At 41.0% G+C, this 25,639-nt stretch overlaps 1 protein-coding gene across 3 annotated transcripts in view; it reads left to right on the top strand.

Moving 5' to 3' along the window:
• The first annotated feature begins 754 nt into the window (after positions 1–754).
• The window catches only part of KCNN2 (potassium calcium-activated channel subfamily N member 2), a 181,592-nt gene continuing 156,707 nt past the window's right edge, over positions 755–25,639 (top strand). For 2 of the 3 annotated variants that reach the window (XM_004267462.4, XM_033423786.2), the window contains exons 1-2: positions 755–2,031; positions 2,663–2,758. In XM_004267462.4, the coding sequence (XP_004267510.4) occupies positions 757–2,031; positions 2,663–2,758 (1,371 nt within the window). In that variant the 5' untranslated portion in view covers positions 755–756. Of the gene's footprint in view, positions 2,032–2,384; positions 2,524–2,662; positions 2,759–25,639 lie in introns of those variants that run through there. The other variant, XM_049707490.1, reaches the window with a different exon arrangement.

Raw genomic sequence — 25,639 nt, 5'->3', positions numbered from 1 at the left:
TCCCCTCCTCCGGCCCCGCCCCCATCCTCCCCAGGCCCAGGCGCCAAGGAGGTTAACCCTACCCGCGCCGCAGCGCATTAGGGCGAGAGCACCGCGCAGCCAATCCCGACTCCCCGGCGCCAGAGACCAGCGGCGTGGGGAAGATCGGTGAGCCAGGCCCGTTCGGGTCTCGCAGCGGCCAAACAAGGGCTCAGGCCCCGGGGTTCTCACTAAGCCCTGCTGCACTGGCTTAGCTAGTCGTCAAACTTTTTCTCTCCAAAGCGGGTGCCCCCGCAGTTATTTGGCGGGCAGCCGGCAGCCCACTCTCAGCGGGACAATTAGGGAGAAGTGGGCGTGGGGCGAGGAGGCTGCTGTTCTGCAGCTCTAAGAGGCGTGCATGCCGGTGGAGGAGTGGCCCGGGTTCCGCACTGTTCCCTCGCCTGACCCCCTGGCTGGGGTGGCTCAACGTGCTGCAGTGCCCGGTGCAGGGGATCTAGACTGCGCGTCCGGCACTAGTTAGGGGGGTGGTGGCACGGGAAGGAGGGGACGCCTGTTTTTTCCTCCTTCCTCTGCAGACCCGCTGCACTACCTGGTGGTGCTCACGGGTGCTCCCAATCAGCAGGTGGAACCCCCGCCCTCACCCTGTCCTGGCCTGCGCCTCCGAGGGTTTTCATTCTGCAGATTCTACCCCCCCCCCGCCCCCATCTCTCTCTCTCTCACACGCTCCCCTAAACCGCGCGCACTGCAAACTCAGTCTTGGTCCCCGCAGGTGATGTCATGCCCATTGTTTTGGTGAGCCCAACCAATTGGACGCGCCGCCTGGATTCTACCGGAGCCGGCATGGGCCCTTCCTCGCACCAGCAGCAGGAGTCTCCGCTCCCTACCATAACGCATTGCGCAGGGTGCACCACCGCCTGGTCTCCCTGCAGCTTTAACAGCCCTGACATGGAAACCCCATTGCAGTTCCAGCGCGGCTTCTTCTCGGAGCAGCCGCCACCGCCACCGCTCTCCTCACACCTGCATTGCCAGCAGCAGCAGCAGAGCCAGGACAAGCCGTGCCCGCCCTTCGCGCCCCTCCCGCACCCTCACCACCCCCCGCACCTCGCGCACCAGCAGCAGGGCAGCGGCGGCAGCAGCCCATGCCTCCGGTGCAACAGCTGCGCCTCCTCCGGTGCCCCGGGGGCGGGGGCGGGGGATAACCTGTCCCTGCTGCTCCGCACCTCCTCGCCCGGCGGCGCCTTCCGGACCCGTACCTCCTCGCCGCTGTCAGGCTCGTCGTGCTGCTGCTGCTGCTCGTCGCGCCGGGGCAGCCAGCTCAATGTGAGCGAGCTGACGCCGTCCAGCCATGCCAGTGCGCTCCGGCAGCAGTACGCGCAGCAGCCGGCGTCCGCCTCCCAGTACCACCAGTGCCACAGCCTGCAGCCCGCCGCCAGCCCCACGGGCAGCCTCGGCAGCCTGGGCTCCGGGCCCCCGCTCTCGCACCACCACCACCACCACCACCACCCGCACCCGGCGCACCACCAGCACAGCCAGCCCCAGGCGCGCCGCGAGAGCAACCCCTTCACCGAAATAGCCATGAGCAGCTGTAGGTACAACGGGGGCGTCATGCGGCCGCTCAGCAACTTGAGCGCGTCCCGCCGGAACCTGCACGAGATGGACTCCGAGGCACAGCCCCTACAGCCCCCGGCGTCTGTTGGAGGAGGTGGCGGCGCGTCCTCCCCGTCTGCAGCCGCGGCCGCCGCCGCTTCGTCCTCAGCCCCGGAGATCGTGGTATCTAAGCCGGAGCACAACAACTCCAATAACCTGGCGCTCTACGGAGCCGGCGGCGGAGGCAGCGCTGGAGGCGGCGGCGGCGGTGGCAGCGGGCATGGCAGCAGCGGTGGCACCAAGTCCAGCAAAAAGAAGAACCAGAACATCGGCTACAAGCTGGGCCACCGGCGCGCCCTGTTCGAGAAGCGCAAGCGGCTCAGCGACTACGCGCTCATCTTCGGCATGTTCGGCATCGTGGTCATGGTCATCGAGACCGAGCTGTCGTGGGGCGCCTACGACAAGGTAAGTGCTCCAGCCCTTTGCTCACCGTTCCCGGGCCGCAGAGCCGGACACCGGGTGGTTGGGATGGGCGCTGGTGGGAACTCTCTGCCTGCCAGTTCCGAGCTTTTCCCGGACAATTGAAGGTGCCCGCCGGGACGGCGAGCACCGCTGAGACTCGCTCCCCTAATCCGCAAGGCAACTCTGGAGAGGAAGCTTTTCCGCGCGCAAAGTTCTGGAGGCAGTGAATGCCCAGCGAGTTTGGGCACGTTAAAGAAGTGATTTCAGGAGTCGGTGAGGAAAGCATGCTCTGTTCCTCTCCTGGTGCTCACGATGTCGGAGGCCCCTTTCAAACCCAAGCGCTTAAACTCAAGGATAACTTCCTCTCAGGTTTTGAGAGCCACGAGCTGTGCTTGGGTCTGTGGTGTCGAGGACCCCGCTGCTTGGCCTTCCGGGATCTCCTCTCTCACTTTCCTGTGAGGCCAAGTGATCTGACAGATCACAGAGCCGAGACAGGTGCCCCTACCCCCATCCTCCTACTGGGAATTCAGGTCCCCTTGCTGGGGATTGACCGACCCCCCGGATCTTAAAGGTGGTTAAAAGTGCTTCTTTTTTTTTTTTTTTTTTTAAAAAAGTGCTTCTGTCTGTGTTGCAGGCGTCGCTGTATTCCTTAGCTCTGAAATGCCTTATCAGTCTCTCCACGATCATCCTGCTCGGTCTGATCATCGTGTACCACGCCAGGGAAATACAGGTAACTTCGGGGTTCTGCTGTTTATGAATGACTTCAGCCGGGGGAAGTGCAAGGCAGCAAACGCTTTTTCCAAGCTCTCGTGTCCTTGCTTGAGGTTACAGAAGACACACGCTGTATTCTTACCTTAGTACCTGACCTGTTCTTTCAAGAAGTTAAAAACAAAACAAACAGTGCAGCATGTAAATGTGCAGTAGTTTCCAGGATGTATTTGTTAAACCTTTCAGATTTTCCCCTCTCTTCTTTAGGTAGATCCACTTCTCCATATCAGGCACTGTATTTGTTTTGCTCAAGGCCAGTTATATACTAGCCTTAGTCCACCAGGTAAATGTGTATTCTTGTCTAATAAACATTTAACAAGATGGGTGGGTCATTATGGAAGATTGTGCCCATGTGTATCACCTTCCATAACTGTAGCTTAGAGAAGAAAATAGGCCCGTGATATTCCTTGCTACTGTATATCAATAAGACAAGAAGAAAACTCTAACCTTTTCTATATCTTACTGTAAAGTTGAAGAAAAAAATCTGTTGTAAATTAAGAATACAAATTCTGTATATCTGGTAGTTTGGTAGATTTTCAGGTACAATCATTACATTATTTATTAAAAATGTCACTTAAGAGCAAAGGCCACTGCCCTTGTGAGTGAACTTGTTAGGAAAATGTTTGTTTTGTTTAAATGTAGCCAGGAACTCTATTGTTAGATTTGACTGTTACTGACCATTTCAGAATAGTCCGTCTAAAATTCATGGGTTGTCTTTTAAGTTGTTTATTTTGCTGTAGCTTTCAGTTAAAGGAATATTAAGGTTTGGGAATAAAATAACTAGAGTTTTCAAAAATTAAGAGAGATTGAGATTTTCCAGTTTAGAACTTACACTAATATGCATTTTCTGATTGTTTTGGATCAGGTGTTAGGCATTTGGCAGAACTATTAAACCCTCGAATTTAGGCTGCTTTCCTTTAGGAGTTGCCGTTGAATTTAAATAACTTAGCATTAATTATAAGTTAAATTAATTTTAAGTTAGTAATTTGCAAAAACATACTAAATATGGAAGAAACCAATTTTAACTATTGCCCAAGCAAAATAAAGATACACATGACCCCACATGAGGGGGGAGAAATTACTTCATCATGCTTTCAAATTTGCAAAGACTTTGAAAAGTATGATTTTGAAGGAAGGAGGATAGAGAATGAGAATTAGAAAGAGTGAGAATATTTAGAGTTAAGTAATAAAACTGCACTGCCAAAACAAGGCAAACACATTTGGGCCCTTTAAAATTTTAATAATTCACACATCTTTAATTACTTCTCAGTTTACTATTAAATAATTACACATCTTTAATTCAGCACTAATGATCGTGGGCTTTTGAGATTCTTTCAAACATTTTAAAGTAATACTAAAATGTAACTTAAGCATCATGAGAGTATCTTTTCATTTTGACTTGAAGGGTAGACACTTAAGGCTAGGGAACAAAACAGGTCTAATGGCCCTTTGACTTGGTTTACAGATGAGGTACCTGCAGTCAGAAGAGGTGACCAGCTTGCCAGATTCCATAGCTAGACAGTGCAGAGCGTGACCAGGCCTGTCCTCCTAGCTTCCACTCAGAATGCTTCCTGCTGCACTCTGCTACTGCTTGTTAGCAACCCTGAACATGGACATGTCTTTGTCTGTGGTTCCTCTCTAAATCCAAACGTTTGGTATTTGAATAGGGTTAGACTTAAACGGTTTTTCTAAAATCTTCTTAGGTATTTATAAAAATCAAGTAATTTAATTTTTTTTTTTGGCTTGAAGACCAGAGTAGTTTTATTTAATCCACCCTAGAAAGAGACCTTGCTGTTTTGTTTTGTTTTTTAATTAAACATCAGCTTTCGTATTATTCCTGTTCCTTCTGAAAAACACACAGCAAAACAAGCATTCAAGGCGGAGGACATTTGATGGTATTAACACCAAGAACAAAGTGTCTTCCTGAAAATGCTAACCTTTTAAGAATTATGGGGAGATTTTTTTGAAATAACTTATAGGAGTTTGTGAGGACCAAACATTGGCCACTAACATTGGCCAGATGTTAATTACGTGGTGTAAAAAATTTTTGAGACCATATTAGAACTCTTAAAACTTAGAGAAAGTAATACAAATAAAAGAAGTCATATTTTTAAAGATCATTTCACACTTGAAAAAATTCCACCCCTGGCTAATTTTGAGGACCATTTCTGTTATACAAATGCATAGATATATTGATTAGAGTACGAAGAGCACGGGTGATAAAAATGAAGACATGAATTCCCCCTCTAAGGGTTATAAGCACAGTGAACCTCTTTATTGTTGGGGCAACATAAACATCACAAAAAGTTATATTTTTATAATTGGAATTATCTGACCTGATACATGGTTTCTGCTAAACCAGCCACACTTAAGATAGTTTCAAAATGGATGCTCAGGTACTATCATTTAGTTGTTTTGGATGTAGCTTTTACATTCAGTGTTTAATCTAGAGTGATTTTTGTTTTCCTCAAGCTGAAGTTCCAAATTCTTACCTGAGATGCTTTTTTAAAAATATGAAATGGAAAAGGACCAAATAAATGTGGAGACCCTGAGCTGGAAATCAAGAACCAGAAAAAACATGTTCTAATTTATCCAGAGAGTAGTCAGTGATTGCTGCTGAAATAGTTCACTCTGAAACACAGGAAAATCAAGTGCATAGGCTAATGTATCCATGTGTGGAAAATGACGAATTGACCCCTTTTTAACTTACTGATGTCACTGCTATAGATGTACTTCTTTCATAAGTTTTAAGCAAATAGGTACTTCTCAGTTTACTATTAAGAATTCTAAGTATATAGATTAGCTTTGAGTTAAGGAACTCAATGCGGGGGTTATGCTGCTGTTCAGAGCATGTTCTTGGGCATAGCATGCAGTCTAATGTGACACTTCCTCTTTTTAGCATAGCAGTATGATGATTGGATAGTGAGAGCTAGCTAGTATGGGTTTCTGGTACATGGTAGGATTTCTTACTGCATTCAGGAAAAGTAAGTGTTATAGCCAATGTTTTGGCTCTCTGCCCACCGGAATTGCTTTAACGAAGCTTGGGGAGGCCCTGACATTTCCATGGAGAACCTTGGAAAGCAAGTCAGTGTGACCTTTTATAAAATGTTTATACACAGTCTATCAAAATAGATGGTTCAGGTGAGTCATGGACGGAAGTGCTTGAATTAAAATAGTGTGATGGAGAGGCTTTGTAAGAACTTAGCTCAGTACATTTCAGCTTTGGTGTCATTTTTTCAGTACCACAGACAGCTCAATGCACCAGACTATAGTTTGCTCATTTCACTAATTACTTTTACATCCCCTCAAAACAAAAATGAAATTACTTTTTTGGGGGGAGGGATCAGAAAGCTTATATAAAATCAGATTTAGTGGGAGCAGATTTTCAGCTAAGTAGATATTAGATTTTTTCAAATAGACATTTGGCCTTACTTTCTATATGCATCAGTAAAGTCAAAAAATGATGAATAGATACATAAAATAAATTTTAACAAATGCCTTTGTATCACAACCTTCTGACAAAGCAAAAGTACTATGGGGATTGTTTTATACAGTTTGGAAAGGTCACTTGATACTTTAAGTAGCTTCCCCACCTCAAGTCCGAGGTCAAATAATAGGAAAAACAGAGGCATGATTTCCTGTGACTTTTCTTTTTCTCCCCCCTCTTCTGTAGGGTTGGAAGCATTTGTTTCATGGAATAAGAACAAAACAATGTTCAAGTACTCTTTAAGGTCTTCAACATCGAATAAGTTGAATGTAGATTGCACTTCATCTTTTCAACTTTAGTGTACTCGACTTTCTCTTGTGGAAGCAATTTTAGTTGAAAGAGTTGTTTAGTATTTTGAGATAGGCAAATACAAGATTCTAAGTTGGGAGGAAAACCCCTTGGACTGTGATCTTTCTGGTTCTCATGGGATTTGGCAGAATGGAGAGTACTGTACTTTAAAGTTGAAAATGGTTTTATTTCCTTGGTTTTGTTTTGGTAATAATATAATTATAGAATAAATAGCACTAAGGGAAACACTGATTTTCCCCTGGTATCTCTTGCAGTAGAAGAACTCTACACATTCTCCCTTAAGTTAGCTTTTCAGAGATGGATGATATACATCTAAAAGTGGAAGAGCAGAAATGACAATTACCCCTTACCTGTGCATGTAGGCCACACAAAGGGGGAAGGAGTGAGTGTGGGCAGGGACCTCAGCAACCTCTGAAGTCTCCTGGACTGGTTGAGGAGGGGTGGCTACGTGCCCACTGAGTAGACTCTGGCTCACCTTGTGGAGAATGGGAAAGAATGCTCGCCTTCCCACTCCTGCAGAGAGCAAGTAGATGCTTCCAGACCATGCAGAAAATACTGCATATAGTTATTATTCTTATTAATAAAATAATAATGACTACACACAGTGAAAATAACTAGTACAGAAGAGCTTAAAATAAATATGATAGTCACAGTCTCAATCCAGTGTTTCAGAGACCACCACTTTTACATTTCTCATACATTTCTCCAGAATTTTCAAAAATGAATATTTAGTTGTGTTTAGAGACACACATACTGTGCTTTTTTTGCTTAATATATCTTGAAGGTTTTTTATTGTCAGCACATGGAAACCCATCTCATTCTTTCTTAGCAACTGTTTATTATCCCATTTTACGGATGCACTGTGGCTTACTGTTAAGCTTTTGCTGTTATAAGCCATAATAAAAATGAACACTCTTGTATACTACTTAAATCTACTAATTAGAGGATACACATATGGCGTATATCCAGCAGACGGATTGCCGAATCAAAGGGAGTTTGTATTTTAAATGGAAAGTACTGCCCACCAGCCCTTTAGAAAGGTCTTCAGAGTTCTCATTCTCGGCTTCCCTACACATTATTTCCCCACAGCATTGTTAACACTGAATGTTATAAAAAGGAATTTTAAATATCTTTGGCTTTGTAAAGTTTACTGTCTTCCTGAAAAAACATTTTTTTTTTTTGGTAAAAAATTCAAGGACAAAGCTCATGGCCTCATAGGCTCATTAGCAACATTTTGGAATATCTAGTGGTGCCTTATCTAATCTGCTGACGAAATGACCAATCCTTGTAAAGGTGCCATCAGAAGCAAGCATTGGCCATATTTTTGGGTTTTTTACTTTAAAAAAAGTTAGAGATGAAGGAAGCTAAAAGAGTAGAAGGAATGGTCTTCGACTGGTCTTTAGGTCTCTCGTATATCTATAGTATGAGGGAGAGAAGAGTTAACTCTTTGACTGTAAGACCCCAGAAGATCATGAAGTGGATACCTTGCCTGAATTGCTTTGTTGTGTGGTGGTCAGCTCCACAACCGCTGTCTATATTGCCAGCAACTTCTACAGAGTTGTAATGAGACTCTCAGTCCCTTTGACTTCGTGTATACCCTGTAGTAACGAAATCACTCAGGGCCAATTTTCTCTGCCTGCCTGTATAAAGATCTCTGCATTATTAATGGGTGTGACACTAAATAAAGCGATCCTGGTGTGTTTACAGAGCAGCATCACAAATGAATGAAGAGTGGAACTTTAGGTTTACTGCAAGTGGGTTCGCTTGATCTGCCAACTCGTTTCTGGGCCACGTTTTGTACAGCTCGGAAAGGAGACCACTGTGGGCTGTCATTGTCCCAAACCACATCTGGCAGGGTGGACAGAGGGAGCCTGCACTGATTTAACTTCAGGAAGTTACTTTTGGTCAGGGTACAAAGTGGTTTCATGGGGCTGTTTTAGTGAGAATTTCCTCTTATTAGGAAATATGATGTTTGCTACTTTGGGAGTATATGTTTAACCTGAAACTCCTTTAGAATTTTCTTTGTAGAACTGGAAACTGTGTGGAGAGGACCTGAATTGTTATCTGGCCCAGGATCCCACCCAGCATGGAAACTCCCTTTATGTCATCTCAGATAAAAGTGGCCACCCAATTTCTGCTTGATCCCTCTTCCCATGATGGTCAGTTTGTCTGTACAAGGCTGTCTATTCCATTGCCAGACAACTCTTAATTTTAGGAAGATTTTCCTTATGTTGAGAGTGAAGTCTGGTTTTATTCCTTCCCATATTCAACATTGTAAAAGTTTTTGAGCTCTGCTAATACAATGAGGAATAAGACAGTAAGGTTCCTTCCCTCTTGGAACTGACATTCCAAGCAGGCGGGGTTAAGGAGAGAGACAAAAATTAAGTAAAGGAAGAAAATCCTTAGAAGTTGTGATAAGTGTCATAAAGGGGCCATGAAAGGCTGTGATAGAAAATAATTGGGGGCAGAGCGTTGTACACATCAGACAGGGTGGTCCTGGGAGCAGTCTCTAAGGAAGTGACTTTTAAGCTGAGACATAAAGGAAAAGAAGTTACCAGCTATTGGCAGAGTCTGGAGGAACAAACTTTTCCAAGCCCTCGTGGCTGAAAGGAGTTTCCTGCACTTATACAGTTGAGAGCAAACCAGTGTGGCCCAAGCAGGGCGACGGTGGTACTGGATGGGGTGAGAGTGGATAGGCAGGGGTCTGATACTGAGGTGTCCTGAGACCATTACAAGAATTTTGTGATGTTTTCTTCAAAGTGCATGAGGCCACCATTAAAGCACAGAAGAGTCATGATCCAGCTTATTGTTTAAGCAGACCTTTTGTTGAAGCTCTGAGGAGATTGGTCTGCAGACCCTTGGCAAGTCACATTTAGAGATGACGCTCACTTGGCTTGGGTAGTAGTGGTGGAAGTGAAGAGTGGTCTGATTCAAGACCCAGGTTGGAGGTAGAATGGACATCTTAGTGATTGGGTATGACAGGTGAGGGCAAGAGGTGATGCTAAGATGATTCTCAGGGTTCTGGGTGGAGCATCTGAGTGTGTTATGCTGACAGGGGAGAACTCACATTGAAGGGTAGCATGTGGAATCAGGAATGCTTCTGGTGGAAATGCTTCTGATTATACAAGAGAACCCTGAGTTCAGAGAAAAGGTGTGGAGTGGAAATTTAAATTGGCCAGTAATCAGCGTAGAGACTTTAAACCCACAGGAATTGATAAAATCACTGAGAGAAAATAGAGGAATGAGAGAAGAAGGTCGAGAGCAGATCAACCTCTGACATCTAGAGGTTGTGTGAAGCAGGAACTAGAGAAAAGAGATAAGAATGACTTGTCCTAGAGGTGGTAATGGGAGTGTTGGAAGGAGGGCACAGAGCTGTTTACTGAATGCCATGAAGTCAGTTAATATCGGGTAGAGAGGTGCCTTTTGGATTTGGCAAGTTCAAGGTCGTTGCTGACCTTGATGAGCAGTTTCAGTGGAATGGTAGAAACAGAACACAAACTGCAATTTCCAGTATAACAGAGTAATTTGATTCCCCCTCTTCCCAGAATTACAGAGCAAACATTTAAATATTGGTTAGGTCCCTTTAAATGCCCACCTAATTAAATAGTCCCCGTTTCTTTGAATTTTCCCAGTCAGGCTTAGAATGTCCCTGATCATATTCTTCTGGACTTACTCTGTTTTGTTGAATTCCCACTTTGAGTAAGGTCAGAAATGTACTCAGTACTTTCAGATGGGATCTGCCAGTGTACTTGTTACCTCCGTTCAACAAAAATCCTCCATTGTGCCGACTGTTATTTAGTCTAAAATGGTCATTGCGTCACCCAAACTGTTGCCAAGTACACTTGTAAAATTGTTACTGAACTGAATGTAGGGCTTTACATTTACTGACTCTGTTAAATAGCATCTTGGTTTCAGGTGAGTGTTTTAGCCTGTCAGAATTATTTGAATCATAATTGTGATGTTTATTTGACAAACACTTACTTAGGTTTGGAAAATGCTGTGTGTGGAGGGGGCTCTGGCATTGGAGAGACCCACATCAGTGCTAAATTCTGTTCCAGAAACATGGTCAATGTTAGTGGCTGTTACCCAGTTTTCACACATCCAACTCTTCCTAGCTTCTCACTAGCCATGACTTTGAAAAGTGTAGCTTGGGTACCCATGCCGAAGGCACGGTCAGAGCTGAGAAGTAGGACCTTCTTTGTAGTTAGCCATCTGTTCATCCATGATATTTGGTTCAGCTTTTCACGTACTAACAACTCTCTGAACCCTGACTATCAGCCAGCCTACGTTTCTCTACAAGAATGTCATGAGGACTGTCAGATCCCTTGCTGAAATCCATGTATTCTGTGCAGTCTCATGATCTGCCAGTCTATCATGATATCCAACCAGGAAACAAGACTGATGAGCTTATCATTTTAAGCATTATAATATATTAGGCTTCATGACCAAATGCCTTTTCTCTTAAAAATTTTGTTTTTTTCTCCAGATTATAAAATTAGTAAACATTTATGTTAGAAATCTGTAAAACATAGATAACATGAAAAAGAATATGTTAGTTTAGTCTCACCACCCAGAGATAATTATTATTGTGATATAATGTATTTATATGAAGTAGATGGACCTGATATTTGCTATATATCAGGATAAGGAAATTTAGTGTTCTTTTCATGTAATTTTCTATTCATTTCCCCATGCCATTAAACATTCCAATTTTTTTTGCATCATATAGCTATAAGCAATTTAATCCTTTCCCTTATTTTTGGACCCTTAAGAAAAATTAGAAAGACCCTATTTAAAATATTTGTGTAATAAATACCTTTGCAGATGAACTTGTGTAAGCACCTCTGATGATTTCCTAAGGAAAAATTGCCAAGGCAGAAATTACTTAGTTAAAGAATATTATTTAAGGCAATTGAGAGTTTGTCAAATGGTCCTTCCAAAGGTTTATATCATGCCTTTCATTTTTAAAGTACTTACAAACCACTTTGTTAAATAACTGACTTGATTATTTTCTGGAGTGTCTAGGATCTATTTCCTGATTAGTATTCTGAGTACTGTCCTCCTTTGTGAATCTAGAAATGTGCTTCTCTGGAGTCTCCTATAGCTTCCTATTTCTCCATGATTTTGGTTTCTAAATCTTGGCTAACCAGGTTTGTAAAAGGGTATTCCTGTTTAATAATTAAAGTTTATATAGAAATGATGCAAAAGCAGTATTGGAAGATAACTTTGTCCACAGATATTCCCAGTCTTTGTTATTATAGGAAGCTGTAAAAACCATAATTTCTTGAAATTTTTCTCTACAAACTTTCCTGCTGAGCAAAGCAAAGCAATCAGACTCTCCTTTGAGTTGTTTACTGTTTTTGCAGCATTGCCTCATGGCTTTGTGTGCTGCTTCTGGAGCCCAATCTGTCTGGGCTTGTACCCAGCTCTGCCACTAGTTAGCTGTGTGACCTTGGACATATTACTTAATCTCTCTGTACTTCACTTTCCTTGTCTGTAAAATGGGGAATATAGAGTACCTCTCTCATTGGGTTGTTGTGAGGATTGAGTGTATATATTTGTGTGTATATATATATAAAGCACTTAGAATGCTGCCTGGCATGTGGTGAGGGCTATTTAGGTGTCAGCTGCTGGTTATTGTTAGCTATTTCGGGGTTCGTTGGGGTGGAAGGAGAGGAATTGGAGCCCAGCTTCTCTGGGCTCTGGGCAACAGTGATATTTTTTTCTTCTTTTACAAGTCGTACAGGAGGGAACAGGAAAAAAAAAAAAAAGGTGTGCATTCAAACAGTGTTCATTAGTTTACTCACACTTAATCTAGAATAGGGGTATGTGTGTGTGTGCGTTCTTTTTTTTTTTTTTTTTTTTAATAAAAGCTTTGATCTCCATTAAGGACAGCCAATATTTTTTTTAAACTTAGTTTAGATTTTCCCTGGGGCAAGTTGGCTGTCTGAGGAGGTAAGTGTTCATTTTGGTTGTCAGGTTTCAGATCAGTAAACTAGTGTTAGAGTACTATGATGTTAGGGGTCACCATGTTTTACCAAAATAGCCATTTCCCCTATAAACACACCATAGGTGTGGCTTCTGGCTGGAAGCTTTGTGAGCTACATTAACTCCTTCAGACATCCAGGTCACAGCCGATGGCATCTCCTACTAATTAGGACCCTGGTGACTTAAAAGAGTTAAGTGCAGCGCCCTGAAAAGTAAGCAGAGGGAATAATTTGATAATGGAAAATTCTGGTATTAAACCCCTGCTGAAAGGATGAGAGGTAATAAAGAGCCAAAGGCATATGTATAAAGGACTGTAACTGACAGCATTTTCTGTCTGTATTCATTGTAGTTCTGCAGGATATTTAAATAAAAAGCATTTTTTTTCTTTTTCTGGATTAGGTTTATCTCTGGAAAGAGTTTTGTTTAGTATGCCACCACCCTCAACCATGCTTGGAGTACCTTGATTGGAAAGAATTGAGAAGAATTTTCATGTGTCAATATGACAAGTAACATCTCAAAATATACTTGGTTCAGTGATTGGGTTTACTTTTTATCAGACAGCTTATATCTTCTCTTCTGTTTCATTTCACATGACCATTAGTTGAGTCTGTATTATCTCTCTTTTTGAACAATGTGTTATTGTTGGGTGAGTTTTTTTCTTTGCTTTTTGACTTTATAAAGCACATTGACATTCAGACAGTATAAACTTTGAACTGAACTGTGTAGACAAGTGTTAACAGCCAGTGTTTCACATCTATAATTTTGTCATGTGCTTTCTTGAATATCTGAGCATCTTTACCTAGTTATGTATCTATCCATAATGGTTATCAAGAAGGTATTAAGAAGGGGTTGTTTCCAAGCAATCTGACTATTGAAATTTGGATATGCATCCACTGTTGGTCTTATTCACTGAGATAGTCTTCTTTCTATCAGGAAGTTTTGGTCTTCCAAGGAAATTTCATTCGATATTTATATATTAGTTTTGACACAAGCATACTGAATTTTGGGGAGGAGGCGTTAAGCACCATAATGTGGTTGTCGTGGTCTTGGGTAGTGCTTTTTTGAGGATAGCGTCTGCTGTCAAGAGGAGTAAAAAATACACAGGTGCTAAACTTTAAACTGCTTAAATTTTTGTTGAGTGAGTAAGGGAAATTATATCCTAGTATTGGATTTATTTTTAAGGTCAAAGGTCATTTAAAATTTTGAAAGATAATAATTAGGCTGAATATTTATTCAAGTTGCATACATATAAAGTGATGTAAAAGTGATGGCTGCGGGCTTTATTATAGTCACCTCATGCCTTTTCACAGGTATATCTAGTACTTCCAGACATACACCCAAGCAGAGTTATTGACTGAACACTTAATTTCTTTTATGTGGATTTAGCTATGAAATTTTAAGACGAAAAGTCTTGGCTTCTAGAAACTTACCTTAGGTCAATTTTCATACTGGTAAATCCTCCCATATTTGGAAAAAAATGTTTTTATATCAAAGAGCATGAATTGCTTTCTGTCCTTCGAAGCAAAAACAACTGAAGATATATTTATTTAGTGAACATGCTGTTAGTTTAAAGCTTCAGCTTCTTGCTTAAACCTGTGGGTAATATTGTAAATTTTAATGCTGTCGTTGAAAATTATTTTGAATAGAATTTTACTTCTTTCCCATTAGTATTTTAGTCAAGAACCCTCACTATTTGTTCGCATTTGTCAATGTCAGAGAGGGTACTTAATGAAAATGCGTTTGGGCAGACTTTCAAAAATTAAGCAGTAGTGATACAAAGAGAAATCTCTAATTTGCTTGTTTTGGGGGTAAAAAGCAACAATACTGTATTAAGGCTGAAAACTATTTTTCAAAATATCTTTGATTTGGAATCCGCTGGCTCTTGTAGATTTTTTAAATATCATTTTTTAAAGGCTTAGTCTTCCGTATTTTTTTTTCTTTCAGCATATCTGCTTTACACAGTCTTTTTTATCCTTTTTGACAACTATTCCTAATTTTTGGTTGTTACATTTGGGCCATGTTTTGCTTCACATCTCAGAATGTGTCCCTTGGGTGCTCCTTACATTGGGGGATGAAGATCCATCCCACTCACTGTCATGTTCACTGTCTCGCTTAGTCTGATGCTGTATACACAAATTACTTCAGTGGCAGCTATTTCGAAATCATGAATCCATTAAGTGTGTCTCTTTGCAGTTTTATACAGCTGGCCACAGAGGGAAAGCGGATGTGTGTTTAGGACTTAGTCCCTCAAGCCCATGTCAGAACGTCTTGAGCAGAGACCACACAGCACAGTCAGTGGTGAGCATTTTCTCTGCAGCGTTTTCCCAAAAACAAGAGGTCTTTTCTGCACTATTGTGCAGGAACACACGTCACCACAGCAAGATGATTGATGTGATGGAGGGTGGGATGAGGGCTCATCTTCAAGACCTGAATTATGATATGTTGCCACATGGGAACCAAATTCAACAAATACAAAGGAATAGGATCAGATCGGGTGGCTGACGGGGTGGAGGTGACGAGCTCAGATACCCCGGTGATATGTGCTCTAGCTAAATTCCCAGGCTGAATACAAATTTTTATTAATTGGCTCTCATTTCCTCTCTCCTCTCTTGGTATAATGATGACCTGTACATTTACAGTGGGATCAAAAAAGTTGATGACTTTCACCCTTTTTTCTTAAACACAGTGGGGAAAATTACAATGAAGTGCTACAGGTCTGGTCCTCTTAACCAAAAAGATAAGAACAGCAGGATTTTCAAATCATCTCATTGACTTGTTTTAAATTTGCCCATTGGTTCATTTCTTCTGAGGAGCAGCCCTTCCTACCCAGCAATCTCTGAGGTCCCTGCTGGGTGTGTTTACATAACCCATCCCTCTCAGCTCCTCCAGATTTTTTTTTTTTTAACATCTTTATTGGAGTATAATTGCTTTACAATGGTGTGTTAGTAGTTTCTGCTTTATAACAAAGTGAATCAGTTATACATATACAGATGTCCCCATATCTCTTCCCTCTTGCGTCTCCCTCCCTCCCACCCTCCCTATCCCACCCCTCTAGGTGGTCACAAAGCACTGAGCTGATCTCCCTGTGCTATGCGGCTGCTTCCCACTAGCTATCTATTTTACACTTGGTAGTGTATGTATGTCCATGCCACTCTCTCACTTTGTGCCAGCTTACCATTCCCCCTCCCTGTATCCTCAAGTCCATTCTCTAGTAGGTCTGTTTCTTTATTCCCGTCTTGCCCCTAGGTTATTCATGACCATTTTTTTAGATTCCATATATATGTGTGAGCATACGGTATTTTTTCTTCTCTTTCTGACTTACTTCACTCTGTACGACAGTCTCTAGGTCCATCCACCTCACTACAAATACCTCAATTTCGTTTCTTTTTATGACTGAGTAATATTCCATTGTATATAAGTGCAACATCTTTTTTATCCATTCATCTGTTGATGGACACTTAGGTTGCGTCCATGTTCTGGCTATTGTAAATAGAGCTGCAATGAACATTGTGATACATGCCTCTTTTTGAATTATGGTTTTCTCAGGGTATATGCCCAGTAGTGGGATTGCTGGGTTGTATGGTTGTTCTATTTTTAGTTTTTTAAGGAACCTCCATACAGTTCTCCACAATGTCTGTATCAATTTACATTCCCACCAACAGTGCAATAGGGTTCCCTTTTCTCCACACCCTCTCCAGCATTTATTATTTGTGGATTTTTTGATGATGGCCATTCTGACCAGTGTGAGATGATATCTCTTTGTAATTTTGATTTGCATTTCTCTAATGATGAATGATGTTGAGCATTCTGTCATCTGTTTGTTGGCAATCTGTATATCTTCTTTGGAGAAATGTGTATTTAGGTCTTCTGCCCATTCTTGGATTGGGTTGTTTGCTTTTTTTGATATTGAGCTGCATGAGCTGCTTATAAATTTTGGAGATTAATCCTTTGTCAGTTCCTTCATTTGCAAATATTTTCTCCCATTCTGAGGGTTGTCTTTTGGTCTTGTTTATGGTTTTCTTTGCTGTGCAAAAGCTTTTAAGTTTCAGTACGTCCCATTTGTTTATTTTTGTTTTTATTTCCATTTCTCTAGGAGGTGGGTCAAAAAGGATCTTGCTGTGATTTCTGTCATAGAGTATTCTGCCTATGTTTTCCTCTAAGAGTTTGATAGTGTCTGGCGTTATATTTAGGTCTTTAATCCATTTTGAGTTTATTTTTGTATATGGTGTTAGGGAGTGTTCTAATTTCATTCTTTTACATGTAGCTGTCCAGTTTTCCCAGCACCATTAAAATTCAACACCCATTTATGATAAAAACCCTCCAGAAAGTAGGCATAGAGGGAACTTTCCTCAACATAATAAAGGCCATATATGACAAACCCACAGCCAACATCGTCCTCAATGGTGAAAAACTGAAACCATTTTCACTAAGATCACGAACAAGACAACGTTGCCCACTCTCACCACTCTTATTCAACATAGTTTTGGAAGTTTTAGCCACAGCAATCAGAGAAGAAAAAGAAATAAAAGGAATCTGAATTGGAAAAGAAGAAGTAAAGCTGTCACTGTTTGCAGATGACATGATACTATACATAGAGAATCCTAAAGATGCTACCAGAAAACTACTAGAGCTAATCAATGAATTTTGTGAAGTAGCAAGATACAAAATTAATGCCCAGAAATCTCTTGCATTCCTATACACTAATGATGAAAAATCTGAAAGTGAAATTAAGAAAACACTCCCATTTACCATTGCAACAAAAAGAATAAAATATCTAGGAATAAACCTACCTAAGGAGACAAAAGACCTATATGCAGAAAATTATAAGACACTGATGAAAGAAATTAAAGATGATATAAATAGAAGGAAAGATATACCATGTTCTTGGATTGGAAGAATCAACATTGTGAAAATGACTCTACTACCCAAAGCAATCTACAGATTCAATGCAATCCCTATCAAACTACCACTGGCATTTTTCACAGAACTAGAACAAAAAATTTCACAATTTGTATGGAAACACAAAAGACCCCAAATAGCCAAAGCAATCTTGAGAAAGAAAAACGGAGCAGGGGGAATCAGGCTCCCTGACTTCAGACTATACTACAAAGCAACAGTAATCAAGACAGTATGGTACTGGCACAAAAACAGGCATATAGATCAATGGAACAGGATAGAAAGCCCAGAGATAAACCCACGCACATATGGTCACCTTATCTTTGATAAAGGAGGCAAGAATATACAGTGAAGAAAAGACAGCCTCTCCAGCTTTGTTTTCATTGGGGAATCTTCTGTGGGAACACATTCTGTGTTTTGAGATTTCCAGTCGTGTCAAGATTCTCTATCTGACTGTGAACCTAGGGAACGAGTTGAGGGTACGTGCTGATCTCTAATACCCTTGGGTGCATCACTGTTGTTGGAGGGAGGACAAACAGGCACAGATATAACATTTTCCGGTCATGGTGCATCATATCTGGCACTTGTACTTGGGTTTATGTTGAATGTTAAAACTTTATGTAAGGTAGAAAAGCCACTGCCTCGAGGTAATAGATGCCATCTGTCAGGGCCTGTCACTGTCCACCAGAGTGTGGGTGGCAACACAAAGTATGCCCCACCCCCCAGAGGAAAGTGTAGGAGGAGTGGTCATATAGACACCTTCTAACTGGACAACCACATGTGCTTCTGGGAAGCAGCCCAGGGTGGCGTTTAACTCTGGCTGTGGGTCCAGACAGATTGGGTTTTAGAACTCAGCTTCACCCTGGGTGACCATGAGAAGAAAATTTGACACCTCTCAGGCTCATTTTCTTTATTTGTAAAATGGAAATGAGAATTATACCTATCTCACTAGATTGCTTTGAGGATTCTGTGAGACAGTCTTTATGAAGAACCTTGTGTGATACCTGGCGCATTGTAAATGGCACATTCAATAAATGTTAACCCCTTCTATTACTGCTCTTCCATCATTGCTATTATTAAGTAAATATTATAGCCCAAGCAGGGAAGCAGAGCCTAGAGTCTAGGAGGATCTCAAAGTGGGAAGGGGGTTGGATAATAATGTGTAATATTTCAACCACGTTCTGGTTAAGAGGGAGGTTGGGCAGAGAAGGCAAATACTTGATTAGTTAGGGCTTGATTAGTTATATTTATATATATATATATAACTTGATTATATATATATAATAAGTTATATAATCAAGTTATATATATATATATAACTTGATTAGTTATATTAGTTATATATATATATACTAATATATATAGTTATATATTAGTTATATTTATTATATATTATAAATATATAATATATAGTTATATATAATTTATATAAATATGTTTAAATAACATATAGTATATATAACACATTATTTATTCATATTTTAATATTTGTATTATCTTATTTTTATACTATATTAATATTTTTCTTTCAGCTCCCTTCTTTTAGCCTCATCTTAAGTAATAATATCTATGAAATGATGTTATAGTATAGTTACATATGTGTTCTAATACATAATGAATTAAAACTGTAAGTGAACAACACACAGTCTAGAATCATCTCAGAGGAACATGTCAGAAGAAACTCCTTTTGGGAATTTCTGCCTTGGTTGTTACCCTTATTGTTTTTAATGTGTATGAATGTAGCCTCTCCTCCCACCCCCCCCCCCCCGCTTCTTTCTGATGGTCCATTCCCCCACTGCTACATGGATGTCTGTCCCAAACATAAACCTGATCCTGTCACAACAGTTCTAAAATCCTTGCATGGCTCTCTGTTGTTGTCAGCGGGGACATTCTTTAATGCAGATACTTCACAACACGGTTTTCGTGACATGGCCCTTGTCTGCCTGTCAGCCCCGCTCAGCCCTGTTTTTATTGCCCAAATAGACCACTTCTGCTCCAGCAAGACTGAATCACTTGCAGTTCTGAAGGATATCACACTGTTCCATGCCTCTGTGCCTGAAATGCCTTTCCAGTTTATTTTCCTGAATCCTGCTGGTGCATGAAAATTCAATTCAAGAATCATCTCTGCCAGGAAGCCTTCCCTGCCCAGCCCCTCACTCACCTTGACTTGTCCTCCCTCCTTATTTTTCTGGCTGCCCCTACTATTTAACACAGTGATAAAAGCCCTGATGACAAATGGAACTTGATTCAAACCCAGTTTTCCCTAACTTTTACCAGTTCCCTCTGACAGCCTATCAACAGCTCTGAGCTTCAGTTTCTCATCTGTAAAATGGGGAGAATAGAGCCTATCTCGTGAGGTTATGCAGAGGATTATACTGAGATTACGTGCTTTGCCCAGAGCTGGACGCATAGTAATCACACAGACTGTGGCATTATTATTGTCTTTATTGTACTTGCCATCACTAATCATGACCTCTGTGATCCTCAGTCTCTCATGTATCACTGGGGATAAGGCATCATGGAGTTTGAAGAGGCAGTCAGGCTGGGAGAGAACTGTGAAGTGCCTGGCACAGCATGACCTTCAGGATCCATTCATGGGGGTCATTATTACAACAGCATTTATCAGGCTCTGGCTCAGACTTTGTTGGCTCCCTGAGGGCAGATGTCATGTCTGATTCTCCTTCCCAGGGCTGAGCAGCCCAGTGAACAGACCTGCAGTGGGTGCATCTAGGGTTCATACATCTTGCTGAGATCCCTATGATAGTGAGCTAGGGTAGTCATCTCATCTGTCCCTGTAGGGTCATCCGTGAAATGGGGATGGCCATCACTACTGCTTTTCAGTTCACTGAAGGATAATTGACCATGTGTGTAAACCAACCAGTCTTAGAAAAGATGGTATGGCGATCTAATACTAATAATAGTTTAATTAATGTGTCTTATCTTAGCATAAGCTCTTTCTGATCTATTGTATTTTCCCACCATAATTTCTATATCACAAAAGAAGTTTCGCTTTCACTATTTGTAATTCATTTTGACTTTAAATTATTAAAACCAGATATTAAAATGAGCACAAGTATAGTTAGATATCATTGTGTGAAGTTGTAGCAGTGCATTTGTTTCTATTCCTCATAACTCAATCAAAAGAGACAGATTTTGTACATTTGGCTGAAAGAAATGTGAAAATGAACCTATCCAGATACAACAATGCTGTGCTTAGGAAGCACTGGTCCTTTTAGGAGGGGGTTGTGAATCACGAGGCTCTAAGAGGTGACAGGTCGGCTTCCAGTACTTCTGTTTGATGGCAGAACCCTCCTCTTTGGGTCTCCCTCCATTCCCCACAAGACGGTGGTGGTGTTTTCCGCTATGCTTGTCCTCTTTTACTTCTTGATCCTTACGAAATACGCTCTGACTTTTTCAGTTTATCTCAAACACCACCACCTCTGTGAAGCCTTGTCTGATTATTTCAGACACTTAATTTTTTTCTTTTTCTGAGCTATGTTTGTATTGATTACCATTCTGTAGAGTTGAGTATTTAAGCCTCCTCGAGTTGTTTTCTATGGATATGCCTTACCTTCTCACGGGCAGTTACACAGCTGTTTGCCCCCAAGCTGCTCCATTGTGTGCTGTCATCGGAAACTCTTGTGGACCTAAACCAGAGGAGGAGCGGGGCAGGGGCTGGCTTGCCTCTGCCATCCATGTTTTCTCCTGACAGTGCCAGGCCAGTGCTGGCCAGTGGTAGGAGGTGGCGGTACCTAGCCTTTGATTGTGCAGATTTCTCTGTAATCTGATATAATGTGATCATGGTCTTGGATCTGGAGACCTGTACTTGCAAGAGAATGCCAGATTATCATCCTATTAAAAGGTGGGCCATGAGGTTAACGTCCTTTCATGTATATAGCTTTTTCCCATATTTTAGTCATGGTTCAGAAATAGGCTTGGAAAATGGTCGCACAGTGGGAAGCAACTTAGAAGCCCAGGGTATACGTTTCCTTTTGGTTTTCCTTTATTAATAATCTGCAACCCTTGCCTTCTATGACTGTTAAAACACGTTTTCCAGCTTTTCAGTTAGTCTTACTAGGTGACCATCTCTGGCATCCATAATATCTCCAAGTCAACTGTCAGTTCTGATCCTTCTATGATATACAGCCACTTGGGAGCTTTAGTAACTTAAGTAAATTGTTGTCTGTAGTGGATGTTCGCCAGCCTGAACTCAAGTTATAATTGTTCGATGTATAGGTATCTACACACGATGATTGCTACCTCTGGGGAAAATAGTAAATCTCGTCTTATGTTTATTCTCGTGTTGGCATTTATGTGCTCCGTGTCCATATGACTACATTAGGAGACTGCTTTCTATGCAAGCTTTCAGGTGCTTGCATAGATGCCTCTTTCTCTGGATGTTAGAGACGAAAAGAGAAAGTTAACACAGAAAAGTCACCTAGGGGAGAATTTCTTTCCCTCTCAGGAGTCAGTAGTTCTCTTGTCTAATGAGAGACTTTTGTTCCCCTTGCCCATTGGTTCAGCTTTCTGCCATAAAACTAAAGGACAGCTGGCATCTGCTCTCACATTACTGGTCATATGTCCATCCCTGGAAGTCGGCCACTCCCAGGATTAGCAGCTCACTCTGTTAACCCCATGCGATTGGACTTGTTCATGTTCAGAGCTTCTCTCTGGGCTGTTTGTGTTTAATATCATGTTCCCTGGCTTTAAGATGGTTGGAATAAACATTTCATGAATGTGTGAACCTCCTTGAGTGTAGCCATTGAGGTCAATAGGAACAAATAAGTATCTCAGAAAAGAGTTTTCCAAATTGCCCAGGTGTTAAGCTGTAATAACCAATCTGTGACCTTTAGTGGAAGAACCATTTAGTTGAGTTTCATGCAGTTATTGGAAGGGTTTGGATAGTTTCTGAATTTGAGCTTCCAGCCTACAAAAGTCTGTATGTTTTGCCCCTGTATTTTATTATTGTTCTTGCACTCATATGATATTTGATGATTATATCAAAAATTAAATATGATGGCTAAGTTACTGATGAGATGAAAGCAGTATTCTTCAAGGAATATGCAAAAAGATTGACTGCCTGAGGATGAATATGGTCTTAGAAGGAAAGACAAGGCAAAGGGGAGATATTGGAAGTCTTAATACTTAAGGCTTTTGAGTGGATATGGGGTAGGAATAGAAGACCATGATTAATGTGGAAATTGTTGAGCTATGTAAAACAGAGGTCAGGGTTTGTTAACTACATGCTTAATAGCTATTCTTTGGAGAGGTCAAATAGCTAGTATGTATCAGAATAACCAATATGTGCTCCATACCTACTATGAACAAAGACTGTGCTGAGTATATTTATATACATTGTCTCATTTTATCTGGATTATAATTCTTATCCAGCTAGTGAGTAGCAAGGCTGAGAATGCAATTCAGATCTAGGACTTCAAAAGTTCTTTTCTTTTCTTTTTGCAGTATGGCCCTTACTTTTAGTTGTGATTTTATCTGAAATATATGAGAAAAATACTATTTTCTGTGTCAGCTATAACCATGAAATAAAGCAACCACTTCTTGAAAACGTATGATGTTCAAACATTTGGTTTACTTTAATGTAGATAAGGGAGATTTTTCCTCTGAATTTTACATTGTGTTACTTTCACTTCACCATAGTTGATACAAGGAGACTGTGGTAGAACAATCTTTATCCATAATTAATCGTTCTAGAAAATATGTCTTATTTAGTATTTTTCATCTGTCTCTAGGGGTTGTTCAGAAAGAGCCACAGTGTTGGGATAGAAGCCAGTGTTCAATTATTCATTAAAGTGAAGTAAAGGATGGGAAAGAACACTGATGAATGTAATAAAATTTTATGATATCTGAGTCTGTGCCTTATCTGTGCTCCACTCTGGGATTCCCATCTTAATGCCCTAATTCAGGTCTCACAACTTTTTCTTTGACATATTTCCCAAGTGTAGCCCCATGTTCAACCAAACCAAGTGGCACAGTAGTTCAGGGAAAGATTTCTTGGGAAGCAGACATGTATTCTAGTTGCATGTGGCCAATAAGTTTCCTCTCACACATCAAGTCCTATCAGTTGATTGTCACTGTAGGACAGCTTTGAGATTGATTCTTGAGGCCACAAAAGGGCTGTACTGGTGAGGATCTGGATTGATTAATCATGTCTGCCATGAGTATGGGATGGGGAAGTGAGTGGTGGCCTGTGTGACACATACATGCCATCCCGTCTCAACTATTTTAAATGTATAATTTATGTTCACTTCTCTGTACAAATAAATTATGAATCTCTGAGTAAAGAAGCTATTCAGTTTCAAAAATAATCATTAGGGAATCTTAGTTATGCTTTTTTTACATGCACAGATTTTTCACTATCTTAGGAAGTTTATTTTCATAAATGTGGAATGAATTTGTTGTGGTGAAATGCTCTACCTCATAATATTCAAGGTGTGCAGATATGTTGCCCCATTTGCTATTGTGGAAATTGGAGTCTGATTTAATCAACTGTCAGGCAATTGGTGTTCTCTCTCCTGCCTGCCTGCCTTTGTTTCCTTCCTTCCTCTTCTTCCTTCATTTCCTTCCTTCCTCTTCTCTTTTCTTTTCTTCTTTCCTTCCCTCCCCCTTTTTTAATCTTCTCTCTCTCTTTCTCCCTTTCTTTACAACATTGAACAGAAGTTAAACCCTGGTCAGTAAAACCTTAAATTTTTTTTCTTGTACTGTTTCTGATTTGAAATGTACAAGTACATATTCATCTTGATTTATATAACTGATACCAACCATGAGAAGCACCTTCAATGCAAATAGCGAATACTGTGGAAGGAAAGTCAAAATCCTCATGGCCTGTAAGTTTCTTCGCGATCTGATCTTTCCCACCCCTTCAGCCCCATTATTCATTAACAGCACCCCCCCTGTACACACACACACACACACACACACACACACACACACACACACACACACACACACACATAAATACAAACACACACATCAGTGGAACCGTCCCAAACTGTTTGGAGAGCCAAAGCTGTGCTATTCTTTCAGCTTTCTGTGCTTCTGTGTGTTATGTGCTACACCTTTTGCCTGGAACATACTACTTTCATCCATCTGCCTTTGGACCCAGCTCAGTTTTCCCTCTTGTGGCAAGCTTTTCCTGACCTCATAGGCTGACCTAGTTGTCCTTCTGTATTGCATCTTTCCATGATCCTACTACTATGTAATACTATCATAAACCATGATGACTCACACAGGTAATATGTGTTCAGCCTTTTCTGTGTGCCAGGGACCATGCCAAGGGCCATACTTGCATTGTCTTATAGTCATATGGTAACTTAGTGAAATAGCTATTATTATTTTATTGAGGAAAGTGAAGTATAGGGAAATAAAGAGACTTGCCCAAGATCACAATGCTTGAGTGCAGTGGAGTCCTTTGAACAAAGTTTTAACTGACGATTTATACAGATTTTTCTCCCCTGCATTGTTGTGAGTTCCTTGATGTCATGGGCTGTCACTGATTTCTGTGTCTCTGCTAGCAGCTGGCATGTCATATAGGCTCAAAATGTTTGCTCCATTAAATTTGATTGAAGTCTCATTTGTAATAGACTATCCCATCATTCATCTCTGCAAATTTTAGAGTGTAGAAACATATAGTAAACTGGTTTTCTTTCTTTATGTTTCCTCCGATTTTTGTGTATTCTCTGAACATCTAAAAATCATGTATCCTCAATTTCACTTATTGGCAATAACCTTAAGTTTTGAATTTAATATGTTCAGAAGAGTTATGGAACTGTAAAATTCCTGTCATCTGAAAGATTGAGCGAGATTGTTTTTCTCATTCTTAATTTCTTTGTCTCTAAAATAACCGCCTAAGGAATATAAGGAGGGACAGCTGATATTGTGTATAAGGCAAAGAACTAGTTGGCTAAAATAACAGATAATATTTTCTTTCTGCCTCTCAGATTTATTTTGTCAGGAATTGGTTCCACTCTCTATTTACCACCACTGATTTATCTACAAGGTTGGTGGTTCTGCTTTTTGATAGAGAACCTCCCTTAAGAAGTAGGTAGGTTTTTATTTTTAACTGATTTTCTACAGCCTGCCTTTATGATGCAGTATGATGTTAGGCCAGTTGGCAGTCATGTAATAAGTCCTGAGTATGTGTCA

The sequence above is a fragment of the Orcinus orca genome, chromosome 3, assembly GCF_937001465.1.
Source record: "Orcinus orca chromosome 3, mOrcOrc1.1, whole genome shotgun sequence".
Taxonomy (NCBI): domain Eukaryota; kingdom Metazoa; phylum Chordata; class Mammalia; order Artiodactyla; family Delphinidae; genus Orcinus; species Orcinus orca.
Note: the sequence above shows the minus strand (reverse complement) of the source record. Positions and strands in the feature narration are given on the sequence as shown.